At 52.5% G+C, this 25,714-nt stretch overlaps 9 protein-coding genes across 9 annotated transcripts; 6 read left to right on the top strand and 3 right to left on the bottom strand.

The window, feature by feature from the left end:
* Positions 1 to 85: 85 nt before the first annotated feature.
* On the top strand, positions 86 to 1,833 carry IWZ02DRAFT_151111 (FAD binding domain-containing protein). The gene is made up of 4 exons (XM_066761926.1): positions 86 to 324; positions 374 to 1,041; positions 1,089 to 1,383; positions 1,432 to 1,833. The coding sequence occupies exons 1-4, from the start codon at positions 193 to 195 to the stop codon at positions 1,654 to 1,656; spliced, it is 1,320 nt and encodes a 439-aa protein (XP_066617735.1). The 5' UTR covers positions 86 to 192; the 3' UTR covers positions 1,657 to 1,833.
* A 142-nt stretch (positions 1,834 to 1,975) lies between these two features.
* On the top strand, positions 1,976 to 2,667 carry IWZ02DRAFT_472427 (ML domain-containing protein; the record flags this gene model as incomplete). Its single annotated transcript, XM_066768950.1, has 3 exons — positions 1,976 to 2,193; positions 2,311 to 2,527; positions 2,581 to 2,667. The coding sequence occupies 3 exons, from the start codon at positions 1,976 to 1,978 to the stop codon at positions 2,665 to 2,667; spliced, it is 522 nt and encodes a 173-aa protein (XP_066617734.1).
* Positions 2,668 to 3,137: 470 nt separating this feature from the next.
* Positions 3,138 to 3,717, bottom strand: IWZ02DRAFT_437577 (V-type proton ATPase subunit F; the record flags this gene model as incomplete). The annotated part of the gene is made up of 4 exons (XM_066766642.1): positions 3,138 to 3,278; positions 3,340 to 3,477; positions 3,568 to 3,603; positions 3,658 to 3,717. The coding sequence occupies 4 exons, from the start codon at positions 3,715 to 3,717 to the stop codon at positions 3,138 to 3,140; spliced, it is 375 nt and encodes a 124-aa protein (XP_066617733.1).
* A 357-nt stretch (positions 3,718 to 4,074) lies between these two features.
* Positions 4,075 to 5,813, top strand: IWZ02DRAFT_512836 (uncharacterized protein; the record flags this gene model as incomplete). The annotated part of the gene is made up of 2 exons (XM_066770567.1): positions 4,075 to 4,332; positions 4,380 to 5,813. The coding sequence occupies 2 exons, from the start codon at positions 4,075 to 4,077 to the stop codon at positions 5,502 to 5,504; spliced, it is 1,383 nt and encodes a 460-aa protein (XP_066617732.1). The 3' UTR covers positions 5,505 to 5,813.
* IWZ02DRAFT_150167 (general substrate transporter) lies at positions 5,704 to 8,437 on the bottom strand. Its single transcript, XM_066761917.1, has 8 exons — positions 7,997 to 8,437; positions 7,771 to 7,846; positions 7,469 to 7,716; positions 7,292 to 7,397; positions 6,833 to 7,222; positions 6,722 to 6,762; positions 6,419 to 6,669; positions 5,704 to 6,357 (listed from the first exon to the last, which is right to left on the bottom strand). Exons 1-8 carry the CDS (start codon positions 8,122 to 8,124, stop codon positions 5,903 to 5,905), a joined length of 1,695 nt encoding a protein of 564 aa, XP_066617731.1. The 5' UTR covers positions 8,125 to 8,437; the 3' UTR covers positions 5,704 to 5,902.
* Positions 8,438 to 8,908: 471 nt separating this feature from the next.
* Positions 8,909 to 11,325, top strand: IWZ02DRAFT_150174 (uncharacterized protein). Its single transcript, XM_066761918.1, has 5 exons — positions 8,909 to 9,155; positions 9,214 to 9,886; positions 9,951 to 10,614; positions 10,669 to 10,857; positions 10,908 to 11,325. Exons 1-5 carry the CDS (start codon positions 9,073 to 9,075, stop codon positions 11,036 to 11,038), a joined length of 1,740 nt encoding a protein of 579 aa, XP_066617730.1. The 5' UTR covers positions 8,909 to 9,072; the 3' UTR covers positions 11,039 to 11,325.
* Positions 11,259 to 12,502, bottom strand: IWZ02DRAFT_465182 (tagatose 1,6-diphosphate aldolase). Its single transcript, XM_066768445.1, has 2 exons — positions 11,617 to 12,502; positions 11,259 to 11,566 (listed from the first exon to the last, which is right to left on the bottom strand). Exons 1-2 carry the CDS (start codon positions 12,213 to 12,215, stop codon positions 11,296 to 11,298), a joined length of 870 nt encoding a protein of 289 aa, XP_066617729.1. The 5' UTR covers positions 12,216 to 12,502; the 3' UTR covers positions 11,259 to 11,295.
* Positions 12,503 to 12,569: 67 nt separating this feature from the next.
* Positions 12,570 to 13,924, top strand: IWZ02DRAFT_150059 (uncharacterized protein). Its single transcript, XM_066761915.1, has 4 exons — positions 12,570 to 12,823; positions 12,882 to 13,303; positions 13,401 to 13,701; positions 13,752 to 13,924. Exons 1-4 carry the CDS (start codon positions 12,724 to 12,726, stop codon positions 13,757 to 13,759), a joined length of 831 nt encoding a protein of 276 aa, XP_066617728.1. The 5' UTR covers positions 12,570 to 12,723; the 3' UTR covers positions 13,760 to 13,924.
* Positions 13,925 to 14,659: 735 nt separating this feature from the next.
* Positions 14,660 to 24,659, top strand: IWZ02DRAFT_465180 (uncharacterized protein). Its single transcript, XM_066768444.1, has 5 exons — positions 14,660 to 15,091; positions 15,178 to 18,218; positions 18,267 to 18,341; positions 18,390 to 22,869; positions 22,919 to 24,659. The coding sequence occupies exons 1-5, from the start codon at positions 14,779 to 14,781 to the stop codon at positions 24,304 to 24,306; spliced, it is 9,297 nt and encodes a 3,098-aa protein (XP_066617727.1). The 5' UTR covers positions 14,660 to 14,778; the 3' UTR covers positions 24,307 to 24,659.
* The last annotated feature ends 1,055 nt before the right edge of the window (positions 24,660 to 25,714 follow it).

Below are 25,714 nucleotides of genomic sequence, written 5' to 3'. Positions count from 1 at the left end.
CCAAACGACTAGACGAATCTCAACGCCGACGCTCTCGGCTTTCCCGGCGAAATCCAACCATCCAAATGGATCTCCTATTCCTGCGTTGGCCAAGAGTCTTTTAAACCTGCAAATCGTTTCTTCGTTCGCACCGTCTTTGGAAAGCGTAGCATACTCGCATTGATTATGGAGCGATAGACTAGACCCGCAGCCATGGGATCCGCCAGCGACAACCTCAAAATCATCGTTGTCGGCGCGGGTTTGGGGGGGTTAGCTGCATCCATTGAATGCGCACTATCCGGACATCATGTGACGGTGTTGGAGACGGCACCAGAGCTCGCAGAGGTGCAGTTGCCTGCAATCATGAACGCAAGCATTGCTGACGAGACTGCAGATTGGAGCCGGGCTTCAAATAACGCCAAACTCATCCAGGCTGCTTAAGTCATGGGGCGTGTACGACAAGCTGGCTGGCATGGCGGTTGAGCCCAAGAAGTTGTTTGTGCACCGGTACTCTGGCGAGTTGCTTTCGAAGGAGGAAGACTTTGACCTGCAAATGAACCGCAAATATGGAGCACCTTTTGTTGACATGCACCGCGGAGACGTGCAAAAAGCCCTGGCTGCACGGGCAAAGGAGCTTGGAGTTGTGCTCAAGTTGGGACAGCGAGTAGACACACTCAACTTAGACTCTGCTCGGGCCAACCTCACCACCCAAGATGGAAAAGAGCACCACTGTGATCTCGTGGTGGCAGCCGATGGGCTTTGGTCAAAGTGCCGAGAATGCTTCCTCGGACGAAAAGACACCCCCTTGCCAACTGGGGACCTGGCATACCGAATTGTCTTGAGGTTGGACCAGATTAAGGATCAAAACTTGCGCGACTGGGTGACAAACCCAACAGTGCACTTTTGGATCGGCCCCGAATCTCACGTCGTGGCATTTTCGATGAAGGGTGGGCAAATGTACAACATTGTCTTGCTCGTGCCGGACGACCTGCCCGAGTCGGTTGCAAAGCAAGCTGGCTCGACCAAAGAGATGAAGAAGCTTTTCAGGGGTTGGGATCCGATGTAAGCCGCACTGCTGGTTGCAATTCTTTTGCTCACAGAATTCCCAGATTGACGCGGTTCCTAGATTGCGTGGACAAGGTGGACAAGTGGAAGTTGATGCACAGGGAAGAGATGGACTCATGGATCAGTCCAAAAGGAAACCTGGCGTTCATTGGTGATGCATGCCACCCAATGCTGCCATACCTTGCCCAGGGTGCCAATTCGGCACTAGAGGATGGTGCTGTCCTCGGAAAGGTCCTCAAGGACGTTGATTCTAGAAGCTCGGTACATCAAGCACTCGTGGTCTTCCAAAAGCTACGCAAATCGCGTGGAGAGGCCATTGTACAAGAAACATTCAAACAGGCAAGTCGATTCCGTTCGTATCCTTGCGAAATGCTGACGACGTGGTAGAGGAGAGATTTCCATTTGCGCGATGGCCCCGAGCAGCAAGCCCGTGACGAGCTATTCCTCTCAACGTTGGGCAAGCAGATTGAGTGCGCGTTTCCGAGTCGGTGGCAGTGCCCTAAGGTGCAACCGTGGATTTATGGGTACGATGCGGAGAAGGAAGTCCAGTCAGTGATGCAAACGTACGGCGTGGTGCAGGAGACGCTGCAGAATGGCGGTCTCAAGATGTAGCGAGCTTGTCGACTTTCGGCTTGGAGGTTTACCGTGTAGCGTTGAGCGAGAGGCGTTGGACAACAGATGTTTCATTGATAAATGGGCGTTGAAGTGACAAAACAAAGCTTGAACAGGTTGGGTTTGGTGTTGAGGCCAGCCACCGGCCCAAGTTTGGGGGCTTCCTGTCTTGTCCCGGCCGGGGCGCACAGCGTCACGTCACAAGGTCCCGTTCGCCGCTCCACCACTGCCGCCCGCAGTCCACTATTGACTTCGTTATCGTCAACCCTACCATCTCCTCCTCCCAACCGCCTCTCTCCCGCAAATCCACCTCCACACCATGAAGGTCTCTGCTCTCTTCCTCGCTGTCGCCAGCCCGCTACTGGTCAGCGCCATCGATCGCTCAAACTTCTTGGGCGGCCTGATGAGCCAGAACCAAGTCACCCTGCAAGCCGACAACAAAGTGCCGGGCGAGAACCCGCTCTTCTTTTGCTCGACCCCCGACCCGTACATCTTGACCATTGACGATGTCGACCTCGCGCCCAACCCGCCCGAAGCGTGAGTGCTCCCCGGTCTTGTCACATCCGTCCGGAGTAGGCGCCAACGGGCGCAAACATACACACGCAGGTCCTTGGCCGTGTCGACCATGACTTGAGCTAATATGCGGCATTCCAGCGGCAAGAAGCTGGCCATCAACGCAAAGGGCACTCTGGCCCAAAAGGTCGAGGAGGGCGCCAAGGTCAACCTTCAGGTCAAGTACGGTCTCATCACCTTGATCAGGCAAACGGCCGAGTTGTGCGACTACGTCAAGGAAGTGGATTTGGAGTGCCCCCTCGACAAGGGAGCTCTCAAGCTCTACAAGGAGGTAGACTTGCCCAAGGAAATTCCTCCGGTAAGCAATGATCCACGCTACTTGTCGGACGAGATGCTGACACGCCGGTTTAGGGCAAGTACAGCGTCATTGCCGATGTCGTCACCAAGGACGAGGAGCCCATCACCTGTCTTACGGCGACCGTCGTCTTTTCTAGATAGTCCAGCTTTGAGTATCACGAGCAAAAAGCACTGTTTACGACGCAGCGGAGTTGCTGGCAGCAGCAGAGTCCAAAGCACAAGTTGAGTAAGACACTGGTCGGAGGCGTTTCATATTCATTGTATTGTATGGACACGAGATAATCACAAGTAACAAAAGATCAACATCCGAGGGGAGCGGCTGGTCGAACGCTTGGGCTGTAATAATGGCATCGAGGCTTGGGAGTTTTTGTTTTCAGATTAGTTGATCGTCAAGTCGCTTTATCGATTCCCGATGTTGTAGATTCTCTGAGGCTATTCTAGCCCGAATCCAGCGTCACTTTTCGGACACCTCAATCTACAGGCAGTGCCTAGTTGATAGCGTCGACGACTTCCAGCTCCTAGAGAAGAGCATTTGAGTGGGTATATTTGTTTCCGCGTATGTACAAGCAAGTCTTGTTCGCCTTGCCCTGGTTGGGCGTATTTCATGTGCTCTACTCGCCAAAGAGCCTCCTGACCCTCTTGAGAACACTGTCCTTCTCGGGGTCGTACGGGTGGTCCTTGGAGGGAATCTCGAGTAGAGACGGGAAAGCAGCGGTGTATGTGTCTACCCTGTGGCGTATCTGTTCGGCAATCTGGCCAGGTCAGCATCCAGTTGCAAAACGATGGTCGGCAGGAACGCGCTGGGCGACGTACATGCTGATTGATGAGGACAATGGCAATGTCTTTTCTCTCTTGGGTGAAAGAGTCGAAGGCGGCCTCGATGGCAGCATTGTCTGTCTTGGCGTCTACGACGAGGAAGTTCTTTTGGTTGTCGGGCGGCGGCGTGACGTGCTGGCAGGGTACGATGTTAGGCGATCTTCTTCAGGCAAGCAGAAAGATGGAGACGGTCGGATCGTGGGAGGTATTTCAGGGTTTGCTTACGCCAACACCCGCGAGAAGAAGTCCGGTGACCGAGTCCTGTTCGCATGTCATCAACAGAGCACGGATGAGCGGTCGAGGGCGGAGTCGCACCTCATCACCAATTACGGCGAGGAACTGGCGGTCCTTGTAAGCGGAAACGGGAGCGGCCATGACGAGCAAGCCTCGCTGCAGGAGGAGGGACGATGATGGAGAGCGAGGTGATGTCGATGGCTAGCTTAGGCCGGGACCAGGAGCTCGAGCAGTGATGCGGCGGGGGAGCTCGGCGGTCGCGGTGATGTGCAGCAGGGAATGCCGGCAGAATATTTGGCCGACAAGCTGTTTACAAGTCGGGTCGTCTTCTTTGAGCGCATCGCATTCACTGCCCACGACAAACCACAATGGCCCCAGCCCGCTCCGCATCATAGCATGATAGCCCTTGTGATTCACATTACAAGATATCGCCTGGCTCTGCTACAGCTCCAGCTCCTTCGAAAACAAGCCTCACCTCTCTCTGCGCCTTCTTCCACTATGCCGCCCCTCGTCCGCCGCCGACCGCTGTCGGAGCGCATAATGGCGTACCTCAATCCTTATGACTGGCTCCTTTGGTTGGCGGAAGAGATAAATGGGAATGACTGGGACGAGGAGCTCAAGGACTATGCCTGGGTCATGGGCATCGGCATCAACGTCGTCTTCATGATCGCAAGAGCAAACAGCGGCTCTGGAAGCTCTTCGCACAACGATGATGTGTTTGGAGACTCTACGGGGCCGGGCTGGCTAAGCTGGATCGTGAGTGACAACCAAAAATGTTGTGGGCTTTGCTAATTCACTGGTAGTGCTCCTTCATTGTCCACCTGCTATCTCTCGTCTCTGGGTTGAACGCCTGGTACACTTTTTGGAGAAAACGCCACTACCGCCTCTTTGAAAACCCCGTGGAGTCGATTCCGACGACACCATCTGCGCGCAGAGTACGAGTCGACTCGTCCCCGCTGTCCTCCTCACCACTGCGCTTCATCTCCAACCTCGTTTCTTCCAGCGCGCAGTCCCGAGCACACCCCGACGAGACAAAGGATGTTTGGGAAATTTCTATTTGGGATCCCACTCCGACCTGCTTGCGCCTCTTTTGTCTATTCAGTCCGGGGCATGTCATGGTGTACTGGCTTTTCCTCCCGCTGGCACCCTTAGACCCTCGGCCTAGTGTTACGGTTGTCATTACCATGGTCGTTGGAGCCCTGATTACTGCGCAGCTCATGGTTCTTCAATTTTCATTTTCGCAGCAGACCAAGGACGCGGCGCTCATCCATCGGGAAGTGCTTCACGAGTATGACACCAAATTCGTGCACCCAAATCTAAACAAGCCAGTTCGCAATGTGGGAACACAAACACTCAGCGACTCGGGGGTCGGCACGAGGGAGGTTGACACTTATACACCGACAACAATCATCAACCGTGGCTTCCGCACAAACCCCAATCCGGCTTATGCTGCAGAGTATGACCCGGACAATGTCCTCCGCTCCGAGCAACGTCAGAGTCGCACTTCAATGCCAAATCCCTTCATCACACCCAAACCTGCAAGCCCTTACAAACCGAGTGCATCAAAGATGAACACCAATATGACTGCCAACATGGGAACAAGCATGGGCTCCACCATGGCCACGTCCGCCCAAAGACGCGGCATTAGCGGCATGCGACAACCGCAATTTCGCGCTGCCGACAGCGGTCCCAGCGACGGAGGCAGCCTGGGAATCTTTTCGCATGCCGCCTCTCCCCTGCGCAAATCCCAATCCGTCAACTTTCCGCGACCTGACGAGCAAGAGCGACGCCCCACCAGCCCGGAGAAGAGAGCCGGCAGCCCGCTCAAGCGGATGAGCACGCCGGGCGACTGGGGCGGGGTGAGCATCCCCGAGATGGGCAGACAGAGACGCCCGTACCAGTCGTCTTATCACGAGTCGAGGAGGTAGACGGATCGTCGGACTGAATGGATTCTTTCAATCGATTAGCGCATGCATAGCTCGGGTTGCTTGGAAGGCGTTCAAGAGGCTTTGCGTGGTGTTACGGAGGTCACTTCATGGTTGAAAGCTGTATGGGCCTGGAGAGAAATGCCAGGGATGCTTTTGAAGGGTGCTCTCAATACTGGTGACATGACATTGCCGTCTTCACCAGAGACCATCGAATGCCCTCGGTCACTATCATTTGCAGTCACTCGGAAGCTCTTGCCAATGTAAGCCAAATTGCATTGACTGCTTCTTATCCACATTGATTTTCAATAAAGCCGCAAGACGAATAGGGGAATCACAGGAAAAAAAAAATCGTCAAACATCTACATCGTCCACCTCCACCAGCACGCACCCCATCACTCTCAAACGTTAATGTGTTCCGAGTAAACGGGGCCGCCCTTCTCATCCTCAATCGGCTTCCTCGGCGTAGCCGTGCCATTCAAATCCTCAACGAACTGGACCAATCCCACATCCTCCTGCGCACGCGCCAGCATCTCCGTATCCTCAACGCTGGTTTTGCTGCCAAAGACCTGGTCCATTTCCTCGAGCGTCTTGCCCTTGGTCTCGGGCATGAAGAAGTAGATGAAGACGCCGCCGAGGGCGGCCCAGCAGGCGAAGAAGATGTACATGCCCCAGCCCATGCTATCGAGCATGCGCGGCGCGATGAGCGCGATGATGAAGTTGTTCATCCAGTTGGATGACACGCCGATGCTGCTGCCTTTGGCGCGGATGCTGAGAGGGAAGATTTCGGCGATGAGGATCCAGCTGCCGGGACCCCAGGAGGCGGCGTAGTTGATGACGTAGATCCAGACGAAGACTGGGGTGTGCGTTAGTGGGTGAGTATGGAGAGGGAGAGGGGGAGGGGGATGGCGACGTACCGACCGCTGCCCAGCCTGCGGCTTTGTGTGCCAGCCAGTCCTGGCCGCATGTTGCGATGATGACGCCGACGATGACCTGGCATATGCACATGCCAACTGAGCCGGAAATCATCATCGGCTTGCGACCCAGCTTGTCAATGTAGAGGATGGCCGGGACGGTGGTGATGGTGTTGAGGATGCCGATGACGCCGGTTGCAAGCATCGACGAGCTGCTGCTGGTGAGGCCGAGCGATTGGAAGATGGTGGAGGCGCTACACTTGTCAATTTTTTGATCTAAATCGGCCAGGGGTTGGAGGAGCTTACTAGAACAAAATCGAGTCGATTCCGGTCCATTGCTGGAAGAACTTTGGGGAAGTCAGTAAGAGTACGTAGAATTGAGGGGAGAGGCCAGGTGAAGAGGGTTGTTTGGCTTACCATGACCATGCCCGCCAGCGTCACTCTCTTGAAAGCATCACGGCTCTTGAACAGACTAGCGTACTGCACAAACTCGCGGCGCCACTTGCTGTCCTCCTTCATGTTCGGGAAGCGCTTCTGGTAGACCCGGTGCTCAAACTCGGCGTCGGCTTTGATCTCAAGGAACTCGGACCGTACGAGGGGGTGATCTTCCGAAAGGTTGCGCAGGTAGGAAATCGACTTGATGGCTTGGGCATCCTTGCCTTGGGACACCAAAAAGCGAGGCGAGAAGGGCATGAGCCACACTCCCAAAGCAAGGCAGACGGCAGGCACGCCCTGCACGATCATTGGAGTGCGCCAGGCCATTGAACTTTGGCCTTCGCCCGTGCCGCTGATGTAGTTTGTGCCGTACTGGAGGGACGCGAAAAGTTAGCGCCCCTTTCACCACTGAGCCACAGGCCATTGCTTTCTCGGACTTACAGAAATCCAGTAAGCACACATCAGACCAATGTTGGTGTTCAAATGTTGCATCGAAATGATGAAGCCGCGGAGTTCGGGGGGCGCCAACTCGGCGTTGTACAGGGGTCTAAAATTTGCGTTAGCCATCGACACCCACACCATTAACAATGTCGCAAAGTCCAAGGATTTCCAACTCACCCAACGGCAGATAGCGTTCCAACACCGATACCAGTGAAGAATCTACCAGAGTACAGGAATCCAGGGTTACTTGCTCCAGCGGACAGGTAAGACCCCAGAATGACCCACAAAGCGCCCCAGAACATGGTGTATTTGCGCGAGAAAACTTGAGCGAAGACGCCACTGGTAAGAGCACCGGCCCAACCGCCCAGTTGGAGAATCGAAGTTAGCCATCCCAGCTTTGTCGAGTTTTCGGTCACGTCAGGGAACTGATTTTTGCCTGTGTTAGCGCGGAACTTCAATATTGAGAAAGGAGATTGTACCTTTTCGATGAACGAGTGCATCACGGCCGCTTGGCCAATTACACCTTGCTGGTAGCCATAGAGGAGACCACCAAACCTGAAAAATGTGAGCATGTGATTCGAACGAAGGCGTATCGATGCCGATTGTCGCTTCCCCTAGAAAACGCCATCGCGCCTCAACTCCTCTAGTTGGCTGTGTGTGCCGCCAAATTCCCATCAAACCTCAGGGGGGTTGGAATCGACTCACGATGCAAAGGCAGAGATCAGCAAAAGCTTCTTGTTTTGCCAGATAGCCTTGTAGATGTTGTCTGGGGTCTCGGACGTCTCGCTGCGCAATTGGGCAGTGATGCCCTGCAGTGTCTGCGTTGGCGCCATTTTGCAGCGCGTGGGTGGTGTTGAAAGTGGACCTCGAAACTGATTGTTGGGTCAAGCTGGTCGGTTGAGCTCCTCAAGGCCTGGAGACGAGGACACAACAGCGAGAACTCGCGAAAGACTTAAAAGCCCTTGCGTCTCCCCCAGATGCGGGGCCCCACGCCCAGCTTGGTGGCCTCGGTGGAGCACTATGATGCTCTCCGCGTCTGCTCGTCCCACTGAAGTTGCGGAGCAGGTATCTCTCAATGGTCGTCTCCGCGCATCATAGCGTGACATTTTTCCCTTCTCCATATCGGCAGCCTTGTGAGAGCCCCCGTAACGAGGCTCCTGGGCCCTGGATTGCAGCAGGTGCATGGGTCCCCTGCTGGGAGAGGCAGTCAAAGGCGTTCTCTATGGTTGTCTTTGTTGCCTTAACACCTGCGCCGAAGTGGACGCGGCAAGTGAAGCGCGGTTTAGTTGTGAATCAGAAATTGAGATTCCTCGAGCCACTGACGATTGCACTCGATGACGGAAAGAATGACGAGACAGAAACTTAACAGGAAACCCATTGAGGTTCGGACACGCTCACAAAAGGAAACCCGAAGTCTCGACCGGATTTAGGGCGGCAATGAGTTTGCAGATCCAGGGCCATGTGCCGCAGCAGATCGAGACAAGGTCCTGCTGTTCAACGTTTGACGATCTGGCAACATGCTGCGAGTGCTCAGGCTGTACATGACGGAGTAGGAGAAATTTTCTGGAGAGGCACATGGGTGATGTTTGTTGAAGTTCCAGGTTCGGACACGGTGACGAAGTGCGGTTGCCGGTCAGGTGACTCGGCTAAATTGATGGATGGATGGATGCGTCGCCCTCTCCACTTGCTGTACGTCAGGTCGTCCCCGCAACGCCGCCGTCTCCCTAAGCTTGGGGAGGCAGAAGCATGTTCGATCTCCCCCTCATTGTTGACGTGCGACGATGACAACCACAGAAACCCGGGCGGAACGCCGGCGGCGCGTTCGAAAACCCCGGGGCCGAGGCTTGAGAACACGTACCGGTTGGTGAGCCTCCACCAACCAGCCTTGTAGAATGCCGGCACCAGCTAACGGTTGCCGGAAGCACCACTTGCCGCCGTAGACACCTGAAATGCGACGAGGTGACTCCCCTGTGCGGGCCATGTGCTAAAAGCAATCATGAGTGCGTGTACTCCAATGCCAGACGAGATGAGGTACCACCAGACCGGGTAGCACAAGAATCTGGTTCCCCTCCGAGGCCTCCAGAGTTTGCAGAGCAGACCTTCTCGCTCACGGAAAATTTGGAGCTCAATTCGGCTATCTCACCTGAGGATGTCTTTCACGCACAATATGACAATGCCGACACGGCGACATCCGCTTTACCGATCACCACTGCTGCCGCCGACGACTCGACTGCCAGTCCCGGTGACTCTTCCTATACCGGAGTCAGCAGTGCCACTGCACGGTGGTTCGGCCTGTTGCTTGATGATGCCGCTCTGAGCCTTGAGATCGACGCTGGAAACGCCTTTCAGCTGGCTGCTGGGGCTGGCGATGCGCTGTTCCGACCAATAAATCCTCTCGACACTGACAGCGCTCCTCACTTCAGCCCAGTCCAGAGCAACCATGTCAACGAGCATGCTTTATGGCAGTGTCCCGAGAGGCTTCAGCTGCTGCCGAACCAATGCTTAGTCTTTGAAAACTTTGTGCGCAGAGTGGCGCCATTCATGGATCTGTTCGACCCGGAGCGCCACTTTTCTGTTCTGGTACCTCGTCTCGCAGTATGTTCTACCCAAACATCTGGTCGGGATTCCGAAAAGGGGCACATGAGACTGACATGCACAGATGTACAATGCGGGGCTCATGAATGCTCTCCTTGCGTTGTCTGCTCGTCACCTTTCGCTAAATCCGTCTGTGGCCTTGAATGCTCCACATGATCGGAATGGAGCTCTCAAGTACTACTATGAGACTCTGCATTATGTGCAAAAGGCGATGCAGTTTGACTCTTACAAGACGTCCCTAGAGCTTTCGGCGACGGCTTTGATCATTTCAACGTATGAAATGTTTGATGGCTCTCGCAAAGATTGGGAGAGACACCTCAAGGGAGTGTTCTGGATCCAACGCTCTCAAGAAATCAACGGAGAAAGTGGAGGGCTTAGAGCCGCCATCTGGATGTCGTGGCTGACGCAAGACACGTGGGCGGCGTTTCGAGAGAACCGAAGAGCGTTCACGATTTTCCGTCCAACAAAAGCGCTGAAAGACTTGAACGAGTACGAGCTGGCTGGCCGCTCCGTATTTCTCTTTACCAAGGCGGTCAATTACTGCTCGAAAGAGGAGGCAGAGCTGGAACAAACCAGCATAGCCGCCAGAGTCGCCAAGGCGGATAGCTTGCTCGCCTTGCTGCAAGAGTGGCAGTCCTTTCTGACGCTCAAGTTTGCCCCCCTGCCGGTAAACGACGGCGTCGATTCCGATGTTTTCCAGCCAATCTGGATACACCCACCAGCATTCGGTAAGACTCGGGACCAAGAATTGAGCTTCGATACGAAGTACTGACTGCGCGAAGCGGTGGCCATCCAACTCCACCACGCCGCCCGGATCCTGATCCACTTGAATCGCCCCTCGGTCGGTGGCTTGTGTGGGTACATGAGGACGCAAAAGGAGGTTGCTGCCTCTGCTGATACTATAGCCGGGATCGCGAAGCCCCTGGATGATGACGGCGCTTCGCTTATTTCCTCGCAATGTTTGTTCATAGGTGAATCCACCTCCGCTAGGACGACTTGGGACAAGCTGACATGTTTGCAGCTGGTATGTGCACGGCAGACGCGAGAAAGCGGGAGGCAATCCTGGTTCTCATTGATGAGTGCCGGCAGCGGACGGGCTGGCCAATCAAACCGCTGAGGGAGGAGTTGCAGGAGCTTTGGAGCAGGTGTTGATAAAGGCCCCTAGAATCTTCGAGGCCTGGGAAAGAGCATTGGGGCACAGGCATTTGACATCCGCCATTTAGTTTACGAAATCATCCCCACCACTCTCCTACCGTTGATATCACGATTCGTGGCGAAAATCTAGTCTTTTTGATAGACGTCATAGCATATAGACACAGAAAGAGACGGACAAGACGCTTACGCATCGAAAGTAGATAAAAGAGTACGACCAAATGCTGATGTATTTCGGCTTTTTCATAATCGGGTCTCTATGCTTTTCCAGCTGAGCCACACCACTCCATCCATTTCGCGGTCAATCCAATCACTTGCTCAACGCCTTGCTCCATCAATGTCGTCAGGGGAATCTTTCCAGCATTGGCTGCGAAGTGATCCAAGTAGTCATCGAGGACTAGCTTGTTGACGTTGATCTTGGAGACTCCGGCTGCGATGCACTGCTTCATCAGCTCCGGAGCAAAGCTGTTGGTGCCGTGTAATGCTATCCGCACGCGGCCGTTTGTGGTTTTGGTGAGGTCACCAAGTCTACACTTGACATCAGCGCTGCCTTTTTCGACAGTCAAGGAAAAACCTACCTTGCAAAGTCCAGTTGTGGTCCCTCGGGTCCGTACTCGCCGTGGACGTTGCCAATGGCCGGTGCGAGGATATCGACACCCGTGTTCATAAACGCCGTCGCCTGCTCCGGCGTAGTCTTGCTCCCTTCCAAGCCTTCGGTATCCATGATTCCATCCTCCCCTCCTTCGATGCGCCCCGGCTCCGCCTCCGTAGCAATTTCTCTTGCGTGGCAGTATTCGACAAGCTCGGTGGTGCGGGCAAGGTTCTCGGCTTCTTCGTAGTGCGACATGTCGACCATTATGCTGTCAAAAGGCAGCGTGTCTGCCGCAAGCCGAATGAGTTTTTCGTCTTGCGCATGGTCAAGGTGTACCGAGATGGGGACGGTGGCGGTCTTGATGGCATCGGCGGCAGTGCGAATGAGCAGACCGTCGGAAAACGTTATTGCCCATGGGAAGAATTGCAGAATGAGAGGCGAGCGCGTCTTTTCTGCGGCGCGCACCAGGCCAAGAATCTGCTCAATATTGTACGCGATGGCGGCAAGAACGCCATATTTGCCCTCCTCTGCCGCCCTGAGGATTTGCAGCGTCTTGTTGCTCTGTTTCCAGTTCTTGGCACCCATTGCGATTGTAATTGACGTGTTAGTGATTGGGAGAAGTGTGCTATTTCATCACTTGACTATCCTGCCCTTGTAAACCGTAACGGACGTCATGGTGGAGGGACGCGATGTAATGCCACTTGCCGAGCAAGGACCTCCGAGCTTCGGGTCCTGAACTTTGAAGGTGCTGGAGAAAGCGGGGACAAACGGATCCCCAGGCGCCCATGCGGATGCGATTCAGCGGCGCGGAGGAGGGAAACCTTGAAGCGGTGGTGCCACAGTGCCGCATGGTCTCGTGTCGATGGTGTTGCGGTGCCGTGAGCCACCGAGCCGAGCCGCGCTGCTGAATTCCATCGCGCTGCTTGGACCCCCGAAACGAGTCCACCGCGCTTCTACACTCACGTCTGGATCCCCAACCTTGACGATGAAGTTTACCCAGCCTGCGTCGTACGCTTGCCGGAGAATAAGCTCTCCTATGTCCCGTGGAGCTTTCCTCACCACAAGTACTCCTGACTGAAAGCGATTGTCCACCATGGCTTCCACGACTCCAGCTACTGCTCCCGCCGCGGCGTCGTCGTCTTCGGCCGTTCATATCGAGACGAAGATAACTCTCGTGGGAAAGGTCATCGCAAGTAATTGACTTCTCTATCTGCGAAAAGAGCATCGTTGCTCACTGGTTCTCCATCACAGTCACTGGCGCGAATCGTGGCATCGGGCTTGGGATTGCTGAGTGCTGTTTGACCAATGGAGCGAACCGCGTCTATTCGATAGACATCTCTGCCCCAGGCGATGACTTTGCTGCCATAGCCGAGCGATTCCCAGGGCAGCTGTTCGCCGTCCAAGCTGATGTCACGCAAGAGGAGAGCGTCGAGCAAGCTGTGAACAAGATTGTAGAGGAGGCGGGAGCTCTGCATGGCATGGTTGTGAACGCTGGACGTACCAAACACAAGTCTGCGCTCGATTTCACCAAGGAAGAGATTGAGACCCTCTTCTCTGTGAATCTTTTTGGCGCTTTCTTCTGTGCTAGGGTCGCTGCCAGGACGTTCATCAAGCTTGGAATCAAAGGATCCATTGTGTTCACGGCGTCCATGGCCTCCTATCGCCCGAACAAGGTAAGTCGACATTTTGAAGTTTCCCTCGGCGGATTAGATGCGGTTTACGTCGATGTGGCTCGCAGTCGCAGCTGAGGTATCCACTGATGTCTTCCAGCGCGTGCCATCGGCTCCGTATGGCGCCAGTAAAGCAGGCGTCCGTAACATGACCCATACTTTAGCCATGGAATGGGCTGAGTACGGCATCCGCGTCAACAGTATCTCGCCGGGCCTGGTTTCGACCGCCATGACGTACTGGGTTCCTCAACAACCCGATTGGGAGCAGCAATTGAATTATTATAGAGGCATGCCGAGGTTGGCAGAGGTGCAAGAGCTTGGCGGAGCCTACGTCTACCTCTTGAGCGATGCTGCCTCGTACACCACTAGCATTGACATACCTGTGAATGGTGTCATAGGAAGTAAGTCTTGAAAACCACTGCTCAACTGAATGCAAACTGATGCTTCAAAGTCTGTTGAATGATGTCAAATCATCTGCTGCGACATGGCTTCGTCACTGGTAATAGGTGAAAGTGATTTGAACCTGTATTGCTCCACTTTGCGAGTCTCCCAGCTAGTGTCCGAGCAAGTCCTCCCCTCGCATGCAGTGACAGGTCCTCAGCACTTGACGTAAAGAGTCTGCCGAGTATTGAGACTAAAAGCTGAAATCTTGACGAGCAGTTCAAAGCAGCAAACGACGGAGGACCACGCGCCCGAGGACGCAATGCGGCACTGAAAAAGGTTACAAGCACCCGTGAGACCGTGCATCTTCACCATCATCTATCACTCTTCCAGATCGGGAAGTTTGGATGCACCTGCCTCTGACTTGTAATCAAGTAAAGTTGGTTTTTAACGCCTCGACCCTCATCTTTCTGCACCTCGACCCTTCATCCTCTCCCACACCTCAACACTCCATCCTCCACCACACCTCTCCTCTATCATTTGCCTCTTCTTCTCTCGACATCCATCCATCATTGCCTCAAAAGACCACAGACTGCAAAGCACTCACTAGACAGTCTGACAGCCCTTGGTAAGTCTTCCAGCTCTCACTCCGAACACGCCGCTCACTCCCCAGCTAGCCTCGACCACAGACTGCAAAGCACTCACTAGACAGTCTGACAGCCCTTGGTAAGTCTTCCAGCTCTCACTCCGAACACGCCGCTCACTCCCCAGCTAGCCTCAGATCACGTCCACCAAGTACCTCTACCACAAATCTTCTGGACAATCATCATTCCTGCATCCTGATATCACACTCGCCTTCTGAGCATCAGAGTTGGGGCAAGAGCACCTCAGCGTGCTTGAGCCTCACTTTCATTTGCTGAAAGTACCTTGAGCGGTAGCATCCTCTGGTAACTTCGTTGGATCAAACATATTGCACATCGGGAATCCGCTCTCAACTCAATCTCAGAGCATTCGCCTCAGGCAGTTGCCATCAAAGAGATATCTTGCAGAGCTCTGTTACAACTTCACCTGCGTTGCTCTCCCTCGTGAGATTCGCAATGCCGTCGCTTCCAGAGTACCGCAATATGGACTTCGACAACACTGTCATTGACTTCTTGGTCAACCACCTGGTCCTTCCTCCAAAACTCCCTCAGGACAGAGAAAGCGAAGATGACGAAATCAGATGCGAGAGAGAGCTTCTGCGCTTCGTGATGCAGACTATTACGACCTTTACTCCCTCTTGTAGCACTCAGGCCAAGGGAGCCTGGAAATCCGCGAGGATCGCGCTGCAGAATTGGGAAAAATCCTTGATGGGTTCGAGCATTGGCCCGGAAAAATTGGCCGAAATGATCTCGAACATTAAAGTGGCTGGTGAGTTTTTTTTTCTTTCTTTCTTCTATTTCTTCTTTTTACTGTGTCACATCTCTACTGCTTCACACATGCTAATGGACGACTAGAGCCGATAATGATCCATGTCAAGGCCGCAAATACCGGCCTACTTATCCGCAGAACTGAAGATGACCAGGTCATTTTTGATGCATTCGAGGCATCGTCGAAGTCCAGCATTGTCATCCAGACCAAAGGCCGGCTCCTTCAGACCTTCCCTGATCGAAGCGTGATCGTCCCTTTCAACATTTGCCATGACAAAAGATTGGCAGAAGAGCTCGCAGCAAATATCCAGGACCTACACAAGGAATGCGTCCCGTCAATGATGGAGACCGATGGAAAAGGTCAACAGACTGCAAAAGACGAACGTGACTCCAACCCAGGAATGGTTACTGAGCTCTTGCTCAGCACTATTGCCGCCCTTGGGAATAACTTTGACAGTCCCAAGGTCCACAAACATGTGAGAGATGAAGTAAACTGGGATCGGGGAAAAAGACCTTGGAGGCGATCGCCGTTCTGGTTGGTGGTCTGCGTCTCCTTGAATCTTATACTGAGAGACACTTTCGATGCGAAGCGCGCTCGAGTCCAGTGGAAAAACTTTGTGGCCTTTTTGATCACCGGAATCAAGGAGAGCGCCAGGTACGAGATTCATTTCGACGTGAAGGCCATCATCAACGCGAAGTTGGCGAGGAAACTAACGAAGCTTGGTCGCGAAAGTTTCGCTTTCGTGGCCACGCGGGTGGAGAAGAACATATCCGACTTCCATGGCTCCTTAGACTCATCGTGGTTAAAAATTCAGCGAGCGGAATGCAAAAGTCTCGAAAAGCAGCCACTCCCTATCCCGACCGAGAGGGACACAGGACTCCTTTTGTCACACAGCCGGCGCCATTTGCTGGAAGCAATAAAAGACGATCGCCCACAGACTCTTGCAATGGACTTTGCGCCCAGAGGATCCATATCCTTGAGATTCAGTGAAGATGGGCTTCCTTCCCTGGACGAATGCCTGGATCCACAGGGCCAAATTTTTGCGCTGGATGACTTTGAAAAATGGGTTTTAGAGAGCCTTTGCATGTGGAAGCAAGGACAAGAAAATTATGCGCGAGCTTGTGAATCGGTCGCTACAATCATGAAAAGCTACTTGGCACTCGCCCGCCCGCTTTATAGCGACAACTCTCGGGCAAACTCGGTTATGTTGCTCACGGTTCTCGAGATTTGGAGGGTCCTGGATCTCCTGTGTCTGGAGGCTTATCCAACGCTTAGTGAATACGGTCCAGAAATAGCTCTTCAAACTCTTGAGCCACTCCTCCTCCCACAATTATATCACATGGAAAAGCTATTGCAGATCGAGGAGCACCTCGAAAACAGGCACAACGCAAGCACCACGGATACTCGCATCCTGCAAGACCCCAGAGGTGACAGCTTTTCTGTGAGATACTACGATGAATCCCCGAGACATCAAATGCTTCGAACCGAGATTGAAGGCGAAGCACGATCGCGAAGAGATCGGAAGATCCGAGAATGGGAAGTCATAACAGAGCGGCATGAAGAATTATGCATTGAAATGGACAAGGCCAATCACAACCACAAGGTCTGGGCGAAGAGAAGCGGCGGCAAAAACTGCAAAATGTGTTCTCTCCAGGCGGAAGCAAAACAGCTTTCAATTCAGGTGGACGAATGGCCTCTTCCAGATGACCTGATTCAGCTCAAGGCAACCGTCTTCGAATTGGACTGTCCTCGCGGATTTGCAGCTTGGCGCGATTCTACCTGGTCGATCTTGCAGGATCTTGGGCGAGAAAAAATTGTTCCGGGGAAGAAGATCAATATCCAACTCTCGAGCTACCAACACTTGCAGGACAAGTTCTTAAACAAGACGCAAAGGTTAACCTTTGGATCTGCTACCCAGTGCTGCCTATCATCTAAAAAGAGTTTCCCGATCGCCAACGTCGAGGATGTTTTGCTTGAAAATGGGCACCAGTTCCGTCTGATAGACAGCTGGAAAAATGGTTGGGTCCGTTGCCAGAGCACAATGCCAAATTTCTCCGACCTTTGCGCCTCGAAACTGCCTGAAGGCCCCTATAAAGACTCGGAATTGCAAATGTTTGTCGACAAGAGCTCCACCGACCCCAACGAGGCCATTGCACGGCAGGACAAGTGCGTTGTGGGGGTGAACCACCATGAATTTTTGGCATTTGCCAGCTTGCGTGCCGGTGAGCACATTCAATGGCTCAACGTACTAAGAGAGCTTGGCTCGGCGGACATGACGTTTGGAGCAGAGTCCGTGCAGATTTTAATGCAGCATGTCGCATTTCGAGCCGGATCTAGCGACAGGACGACCTTGAGGACCGCCCATCAGCTCCTCGAAGACGATAGATTCTGTCGAAAGCTTCTTGATCTCTTGCTTCATCATGTCAAAGCCGTTCAGACGAATTGGAAGGAGCAACATCGGCTGTCGACTTTGACCATTCTTGGGCTCCGGGTTCTGTCTCTGACGAAAACGTCTGCCATTGAGGTTCGTGCCGCAGAGCTTTTACGGGAGATTCGTGCTGTTGGTCTTACATGGTGCCGTCAAATGTCCGCCCAATTGCCAGAGTGCTCGACCGAGGGGTCGGCAAAGCAGCTCAGGTACGCGATTCTCAGGTCAGCATTGGTCTGCCACCAGGCATTTAGTATCGATCGACAGAAGCTCTCGAGGGCTTTAGAAAACAAAGACGATGTTTCTGACATTGTTGAAGCCTCGATCTACATCGACACCAATCGCCCAACTCAAAATGAAGATCTGCCCAGAGAATTCCACCACGGCCTTCTGTTGAGCCAAAAGCTTTCAAGACAGTTGTTCAATCCTCTTAGAGAGTTACTGGTCAAATTCCCTGCCGGAGTTGACCAGGCAGTTGGGTTTATCTGCCCTCTAAGCAACTTCATTGGGCAGTGGGACATTGATCCTTGCCCCAACAAATATTGGATCAGAAAGGCGACGTCTCCAAACTTGGAAGGGCGAGGGCAGACTCTGAACTTGAACCTGCTAACAGGAAGATTCCTTGTTGACGGTGAATCCGTGGGGCGTTTGCCTCCAGAGATCACCGAACAGGCACTCTACGGAAGGGTTGTTGGTTTGGTATGTCCGTCATTCTGTTTGTTTGGAGCTTAACTGAGATCTTCTCAGCGTATCCTGAACGTGTTGGCCTCAGATATGCCTCAGATGCTTTACTGTTCTCGGGATAGAATTGAAGACCACGAGGTCAGAGTAAAACCCACTGTCCGAAGTACGCGTGCTAATCAGGCGTAGATTCACCTGGGCCTACACGAAGGCAAGTTGATCATCAAAGCGAAGATCGACGGAAAAGTCCTCCGCGTCATGCCATGTGAAATCTTCCGCCAGGATCTCCCGCATTGTTTGCAGCATGACTATGTCCATTGGATGAACACCGAGAGTCGCACCATCGAATTCCGTCCCATTCAAAGCCCTTGGGCGAAGCCTCGAAAACCCATGGAAATAAAATTCGAGCCACCCGGAAGATCAACCATGCAAGTGGGCAAAAACCTCCTGGTTGAAATGAGGTCGTCATTGGGGAAGTCTCTGACTGCTACATTTGCTCCCTTAGAGACGCCCTCCCACCTGGTGGCGACTATATCTCCAGACGGGAGGGTTGAAGTCGAGCTTCCGAGATTTGGCCTGAAGTTCTTTGTCAACAACCAAGGTCTTTTAGAATCCCACCAGCTTTCTTCCACGGTATCTGAAGATCAAGATATTGGATGTCTATACGGCCTTCAAAACAAATTGATTTTGCGCAACAACACGCGAAAAAGTGTCCTGATTCCCCTCGGAAATGTGACTGTCAGCGACATGAAAGGCCGCAAAGAGGTACGCGTTAGATGTGGAGACGGCGAAAAAATTCAGTTCGTCCAGTACTACCAGAATGACACCCTTGGTACATTGCAAGGGGCTTCCAGCAATACAGAACTCCTTTTCAAGGCTTACCTGCACGCTTTGACAAGCTTTCCTCGGCCTGACCCTCTCACACACCACACTGGGACAGCTGAGGCTCTTACCATCTTGGCAGATAGTCGACTGAGGACCTCATTTCCGTTGAGCAAGAACGACATTGAGCTGTTGAAGCAGATTTCAGAGCTGACACCAAAACGGGAATACCACTCCCAAGAAGTTAAGGACGCACAAAGGATCATCTGGCACCCCTATCTTGACCAACTGAGTCAACACGAGGCGTTATTCACCAGTGCACTTGAGATTCTTTCCCACAATGCACGATTCGCCATGATGTCGAATAGCAATGACTTCAGAGAGGAACTCAGCCGGGAACAACGCTGCCTGCAAGATCGAGCGTATCTACGTAACTCAAGCGTTAGGGCTTCGTATCGAGACAATGCGCTCACTGAAACGCGATGCGATCAGCATTATCCCGCGAATAATCGAAGAATAGAGAGTCCGAGATCTCGACGCGCCTATGAAATTGCAGCCTTGGTCCAGAAATGGCCAACACGCATCGGAGTGACGCTGGATCTTGTGAAAAACGCCCAATCTTGGAAACGGGTCATTGGACATCACAGCATCATGGAGAAAGAAGTTGAGATGTCTCCAAGCAATGCCATAAATTGGGATATTGAGGAATGCGGATACTGGGGATACTTATACAATCTCTGTCGTAACTGCAATAAGGAAACGCATCGCTACAAGCTCATGTTTCTGTTTGCCGCCATGATTTTCGGCAATCGCTCTTTGAAATCTCACTTATCAGCTCTCCTTGCAATCGCCGTCTCTGGGCGTTTCAGGGATATTCTACCAGCTCATTCGTCCTACGACTTCAAAATGGGAAAGGGCTTTGCCACGAAAAAGCTCGAGGCCACCATTCGAACATGTTGCAGAGGTTTTGAAGGAAGGCCGAATGAGTCACCGCTGGAACACGAGGACCGAAAAAGGGAATCCTCGCGACAGGAACAACAGCATGTTAGGGAGTTGGCACGGTACCTCGAACAACAGTGGCCGTGCGAAGTACCTTCCCTACTGGAGCCCTCTCAGATGCCTCTGATTGACATGGATAAATTTGGAAAGAAGTGCAAAATTCTATTTGCTGAATGGCTTAAAAACCACCAGTACTTCAATCACTTGGGCGACGTTACACAGAAACTGCTTGAAATCTGCACTCCGACAACAACGCCATTGCCTCGGCTTCAAAAAATACCAGAATCCGATATGGCTGTTGTAAGCCCGACTCATGAGGTCCATCCAACATTGATGACTCTTTTGCATTCAAGAAAGCCACCTAACCTGAAAAAAGCTCCGGAGCCTTTTATGGCATGTCGCAAAGAACTTGGCATGGAATTACCGTCCAACCATGAGACACTAAGACAGCTGCTCGAAAGCTTACAGAGTGAGTCCAGTGCAACTCAAACGACGTACATCGGTGACCTTCTTTCGAGCTTGGAGGATTTGGAGAAAGCTGGTCCCGATACACTGCCCCAGGAAATACCCGACAACCTCGATATACTCATGAGCAACAGGGAGACGCTTTTGAGTTTTTTCAAACAGAGCCTTGCTGAAATCAATCGGGTGCTCGAACCAGAGACGCATACCGACAAACTGGCTTCAATGGCTGGTCTTTGGCCGCGGACAACGCCCTACTCTCTACTGGCATGTCTCTCAGCGAAAAATTTCGGTAATCTCTCCGAGGACTGGAAAGCGACGTTGACCACATTGGGAGAAGCAATATGCGTGCTACAGAGGTCGGAGCGACTGGTCGAACTCAAGTCAAAGAATAATGTCCTCGGCTTCTACAAAGAGGCCGAAGAGACTGGACGTCAAGGATGGAGCTCTTTGGATCATCCAGAATGGCTTCTGATTGAGATTGAAAGCAATATCCAAATCAGGAAAACGCAGGCCACCGTCGCTCAGCGACTAATCTCACCGGACGGCAACCAGGTGCTTCAAATGAATATGGGAGAGGGAAAATCCTCCGTCATAACCCCCATGATTCTTGTCGCCCTTGCAAATCGGAATCAGCTTGCCCGCTTGGTGGTTCTTAAGCCTCTGCTTCAGCAAACCCACACTTTGATCAGTCGAAGGATAGGTGGACTGGTGAACCGCTCGGTGTATCACCTTCCGTTTTCAAGAGATACCAGGCTTGACAAGGAAAGCATTCCCTCCTTACATAAGATTGTTGATGAAGCCATGGAACAACAGGGTGTCATCCTTTCTTTGCCTGAGCATATTCTCTCTTTCCGCCTGCTCTGGCGAGACAAGCTCACGAAACAGCCAAAGATTGCACAATCAGTGATGGCTCTGGACCAAAAGTTTCAAAACAATTGTCGGGATGTCCTCGACGAAAGTGATGAGATCCTAAATTCAAGATCGCAATTGATTTACGCCGATGGCAACCAGACACCCTTGGACGAGCAATCCAGTAGATGGGGCCTGATCCAGGATGTTTTTTCGCTGCTCGTCAGCGTTGTCCAGGACAATTCGAAGGGAAATTCAACACTCGAGGTTGACTATCGTGGCCGCTCTTTTCCATTTCTGACTTTCCTGGACAATTCTGCCTGCTCCTCACTTCTAGAAATGGTCGTGGAAGCTATTTTCGACGGAGCTTTGGATGGTATCTCCTTCGAGCACTGCAAGGTGGGGGACAAGCTGGCCGCACGAAAGTTTGTCCAACGAAGAGTCGTGGAGCCGACCGTTTTCACAGCCGTCAAAGACGCCTTTGGGGGAACTCCAATGTGGCCCAAGCTTCATCTGCTTCGTGGCCTCTTCGCCCATAAAATCCTTGATTATGCTCTACGGGACAAGCTGTGGTTGGTGAGCTACGGCTTGTCGCCAGACCGCTGCTTGATGGTAGTGCCGTACCGAGCAAAAGGGATACCGTCAGCGAGTTCGCATTTCTCCCATCCAGACTTGGCTATCGTCTTGACCTGTCTAAGCTACTACTGGGGAGGACTCACGCAGGATCAACTTAGGCATGCCTTTGAGATTTTGATGACCCGAACGGATCCGTCATTGGAATACGAGCGATGGGCGGCAAACGTTCCGAATCTCCCATATGAGCTGGCTACTCTTGACGGCGTCAATCTGGACGACGTTGAGCTCTGGGAATCTACGCTGTTTCCCTATTTGCGCTTCTCAAAGGCTGCGGCGGACTTCTACATGTCCTGGGTTGTATTTCCGCGTGAAGGGAAAACATTTCCAAGCAAGTTATCCTTATCGGCTTGGGATCTCCCCTCTACCAGCAACAGGATGCCAACCGTCGGTTTCAGTGGGACTGTGAACACGTTGATCCCAACTTCAATTGAACAAAGAAATCTGCCCGAGCTGAACGACACTAACGCCAAGATCATGGAGCTTCTCCTGAGAGAAGAAAACCGCACTTACGTTGAAGCCAAAAACGCCCAAGGCGGTCGGCTTCGCCCAGAAGAATTTCTGAAGACGGTCTCAGGACTTGAAAGAAAACCACAGGTCTTGATTGACGTTGGCTCTCAAGTGCTTGAAACTGGAAATGAAGACGTGGCAAAATCATGGCTGGCATCCTCTCCAGACTACGAGGGGGCAGTCTTCTTCAACGAATTTGATGAGATTATGGTCGTGGATCGCGATTCACATATCGAGCGTCTATCTATATCGCCCTTCAACAGAAACCTTGACCTGGTCTTGGTCTACCTGGACGAGGCTCATACCAGAGGCATTGATATTGACTTGCCTTTGGACAGCCGTGCCGTTGTCACTCTTGGACCGAAAACGACAAAGGATCATCTAGTTCAAGGTAGGTTATTCGCATTTCCGAGTAGATCCAGACTAACGCTTCTCATCAGGTTGCATGCGCATGAGGAAGCTAGGTTGCAACCAGTCCCTTGTGTTCTTAGCGCCCCCTGATGTGCACCAAGCAATCAAGGCCGTCTCCAAGAAAACTGATGGGGCTGAGCTTGACTCTACTGATGTTTTGAAGTGGGCTCTAGTTCAGACATGCGCTTCAATTGAAAGCTCTATGCCCCTCCACATATTACAGGGCCTGGAGTATAGCTACAGGAACCGTGTCTGCTCCAAATTCCTTCACAGCATGGGAGCCGCGCCCACAGAAGAAGCCATTTTGTCCTTCCACAAAGACCTCTCGGAACCCGACGCCCGAACACTGGAGGAAATGTACGGTGCTGAGGCCAGCGAAAATGTTTTGCGGCCTTGTTGTGCTGACGAGAATGCTCAACGGGATCCAATGGCCCAACCGCTGATTGAGCGCTGGAAGAAACATTGCAAGGCACGGAAGGATCCAGCATTGGAAGAGGAACAAGAACGAGAAATATCCCATGAGGTTGAACAACAGCAAGACATTCAGGAAGCAACATCCGCGGTAGCTCTTTCGCATGAGCTCCACCGGGACGTGGTCAACTTCATCAAGTCAGGAACGTGGGAGAAAAATGAAAACTGTCCTTTCTACCCTGCATATGACGGGTTGAAGAAGACCACGGCGTACAAGGAGCTTCACACGAATGGAACCTGCACCAAAGTCTTTGTGACGCGAGACTTCATCAAGACCGTCGATCAAGGCGATGAGCCGGACCAAGACCAGTTCATCCGCCCAGTCAATTGGGTAGTTTCAAGCATGACTACGACGGACCTCGTCATCATCAGCCCCTTCGAAGCAAATGAGCTGCTATCTGAGTTCCAGAGCTCCACGGCGGTGAGGCTGCATGTATACTCTCCTAGGGCATCGAAGAGCATGCAGCCTTTCAGCGACCTGTCTTTCTTCACAATCCCAAGCGACAGGCCCGACCCACTTTCCCAAGTAGAGCAGCGCGAACGCCGGATGGCGACTGCTGAACTCGATATTTTCGCTGGATGTCTCTTCATGAACGACTTTGATTCCTACTTGGCTGTCTGCGACTTCCTTGGCCTCAATATCCGCAAGAAACGCAAATCCACCAACAGCCGCAAGAAGCAGAAGATCAATCAAATCAGGGGCGTTCGAACAGACGGCGTTGGCCGAGATGGCTTCACTGAACCTGATGTGAGAAAGGAAATGGACCCGGACTGGGATTCGCCATTTTTGGCCAGCCCAATTCCATTCCTCAGGGCTTTGATCGGCATCAGGCGCAAGGGCCAGGCCTACGCGCAGACGCACATGGGCAGGATTATCGACGCGCGCCCTATGAAGAAATACACATTCAAAGAGGACTCGGTCGATTCGGATAGCTCTGACGCTTGAGAGAGCGGGCATTGAGAACAAAAAGTGGTGGAGAGATTGAAAATTTGGTTTGCTCAATCTGCTACAGTTTGCGTTTTTGCTTTACCTGCTTTTAGCTGCTTTTAGCCGCTTTTAGCTGCTTTTACCTTCTTTGGTTGGAGAGGCGATTGGCGGAAAAGCTCTTGCGAGATTTTCTTTTTGATTCACGAGGACTATTCCTTTCAAGTCGACGAGCGTGGAAAGTGCACTCGAGCGGAGGCAGTCACGGATGCAAGATCTCGGGAGCGAGGTCGCCAGGAAGTTACGGGGGAGGCTTTGCATTCAGCTCAGATAGATAACCAAAAGTGCTTATGAAAAGTGTTTGTCATTCAACCTGAACGCTCAACGTGCGCGTGATATGGATTGCATAAAATGTAGTCAGACATTTGCTGGCCGCGGCTGGCCTACCGAAGATCTTTCCAGATACTGATGGACGTGCTCGATGATGCAGAGAGGGACGCAGCGAGCTATGCAGTAAGCCACACAATAGATAGCACGTTGAGTAAGACGTGGTCGTCGACGGCTCGCTGGGCACACTGCTTGCAAGCTTCGACCTTGCAAGAGCATATTGAGTGGACCTTCCTTATATCCCCAACAGGCGGTGAGCAAGGGGGTTTGGTTTTTAAAAAGGGGGTTCAACGACTGAAAAAGGGGGAAGTATCTGACAGGGGGGATTAGTAACTCAGCCACCTTGTCGAGCGTCTACCTATCCTCGTTTTTCAGCCTTTTAGCTCCGCGTTGGCGCCAGAACAAAATCAGCGGTCTTTTCAACGACCTTCGAATGTTGATAGGCCAGTGCAACTTAATCAAGCAGTACCGCAGACTTAGACGGACACTGCAGACTGACCACCATAGGCTGTATTTAAACAGGCAGCTGTATGAAGCTAGAAGTGGATTTTCTTGTCCTACATTTGCTGCATATCCAATTTTGAACGCAAGATGCATGAGATACTGGTAGAGGTTTGTCGCAGCCTGAACTCACTTTTTGCAGGCAAGGAAACCACCATGGATATTACATTCAGGTTGCGCGCACCACTGCCTTCGATGATTCCATCAGCGAAACCTCTGTTGCTCACATTCCGAGGAGGCATGCCAACTTTCTAGGAAGCGGCGGTCTGGGTTGAGGTAAGCTCTTACTTTTGTAGGTCCGTGGGGGAGAGTTGCCATACAAGCCAATTGTGTTCAATTTTGTAATGAACTGACCGCACCCCCAAGCTGTAGCTTAAATCATATGTGTACACACGAGTCGCCGTCCTTGGAGCATTCCACGACTTTGTAAGTCGATCCCTCTTCATCGCCCACGAAAGAAACCTTGTCTCCTGGTTTAAAGGTGTCCCGCTTCTCCCCAAACTAGATGCCCACTCAACAGCCAGCCAGAGGGATGGGCATT

This window comes from Phyllosticta citriasiana, assembly GCF_038021145.1.
Source record: "Phyllosticta citriasiana strain CBS 120426 chromosome Unknown IWZ02scaffold_21, whole genome shotgun sequence".
In the NCBI taxonomy this organism is placed as follows: Eukaryota; Fungi; Ascomycota; class Dothideomycetes; order Botryosphaeriales; family Phyllostictaceae; genus Phyllosticta; species Phyllosticta citriasiana.
This window is presented reverse-complemented; position numbering and strand designations above follow the sequence as displayed.

Coding starts and splice junctions, on each gene's coding strand:
- IWZ02DRAFT_151111 (XM_066761926.1), top strand. CDS start 193: ATGGGATCCGCCAGCGACAACCTCAAAATCATCGTTGTCGGCGCGGGT. Junction 325..373: donor CGGCACCAGAGCTCGCAGAG/GTGCAGTTGCCT, acceptor ACGAGACTGCAG/ATTGGAGCCGGGCTTCAAAT. Junction 1,042..1,088: donor TTCAGGGGTTGGGATCCGAT/GTAAGCCGCACT, acceptor CAGAATTCCCAG/ATTGACGCGGTTCCTAGATT.
- IWZ02DRAFT_150167 (XM_066761917.1), bottom strand. CDS start 8,124: ATGGCGCCAACGCAGACACTGCAGGGCATCACTGCCCAATTGCGCAGC. Junction 7,398..7,468: donor GGAACGCTATCTGCCGTTGG/GTGAGTTGGAAA, acceptor CGCAAATTTTAG/ACCCCTGTACAACGCCGAGT. Junction 6,358..6,418: donor CGCAGGCTGGGCAGCGGTCG/GTACGTCGCCAT, acceptor CGCACACCCCAG/TCTTCGTCTGGATCTACGTC.
- IWZ02DRAFT_150174 (XM_066761918.1), top strand. CDS start 9,073: ATGACAACCACAGAAACCCGGGCGGAACGCCGGCGGCGCGTTCGAAAA. Junction 9,156..9,213: donor TTGAGAACACGTACCGGTTG/GTGAGCCTCCAC, acceptor GGTTGCCGGAAG/CACCACTTGCCGCCGTAGAC. Junction 10,858..10,907: donor CTCGCAATGTTTGTTCATAG/GTGAATCCACCT, acceptor ACATGTTTGCAG/CTGGTATGTGCACGGCAGAC.
- IWZ02DRAFT_465182 (XM_066768445.1), bottom strand. CDS start 12,215: ATGGGTGCCAAGAACTGGAAACAGAGCAACAAGACGCTGCAAATCCTC. Junction 11,567..11,616: donor CCACAACTGGACTTTGCAAG/GTAGGTTTTTCC, acceptor TGTCAAGTGTAG/ACTTGGTGACCTCACCAAAA.
- IWZ02DRAFT_150059 (XM_066761915.1), top strand. CDS start 12,724: ATGGCTTCCACGACTCCAGCTACTGCTCCCGCCGCGGCGTCGTCGTCT. Junction 12,824..12,881: donor CGTGGGAAAGGTCATCGCAA/GTAATTGACTTC, acceptor TCTCCATCACAG/TCACTGGCGCGAATCGTGGC. Junction 13,304..13,400: donor CCTCCTATCGCCCGAACAAG/GTAAGTCGACAT, acceptor GATGTCTTCCAG/CGCGTGCCATCGGCTCCGTA.
- IWZ02DRAFT_465180 (XM_066768444.1), top strand. CDS start 14,779: ATGCCGTCGCTTCCAGAGTACCGCAATATGGACTTCGACAACACTGTC. Junction 18,342..18,389: donor ATAGAATTGAAGACCACGAG/GTCAGAGTAAAA, acceptor AATCAGGCGTAG/ATTCACCTGGGCCTACACGA. Junction 22,870..22,918: donor AAAGGATCATCTAGTTCAAG/GTAGGTTATTCG, acceptor GCTTCTCATCAG/GTTGCATGCGCATGAGGAAG.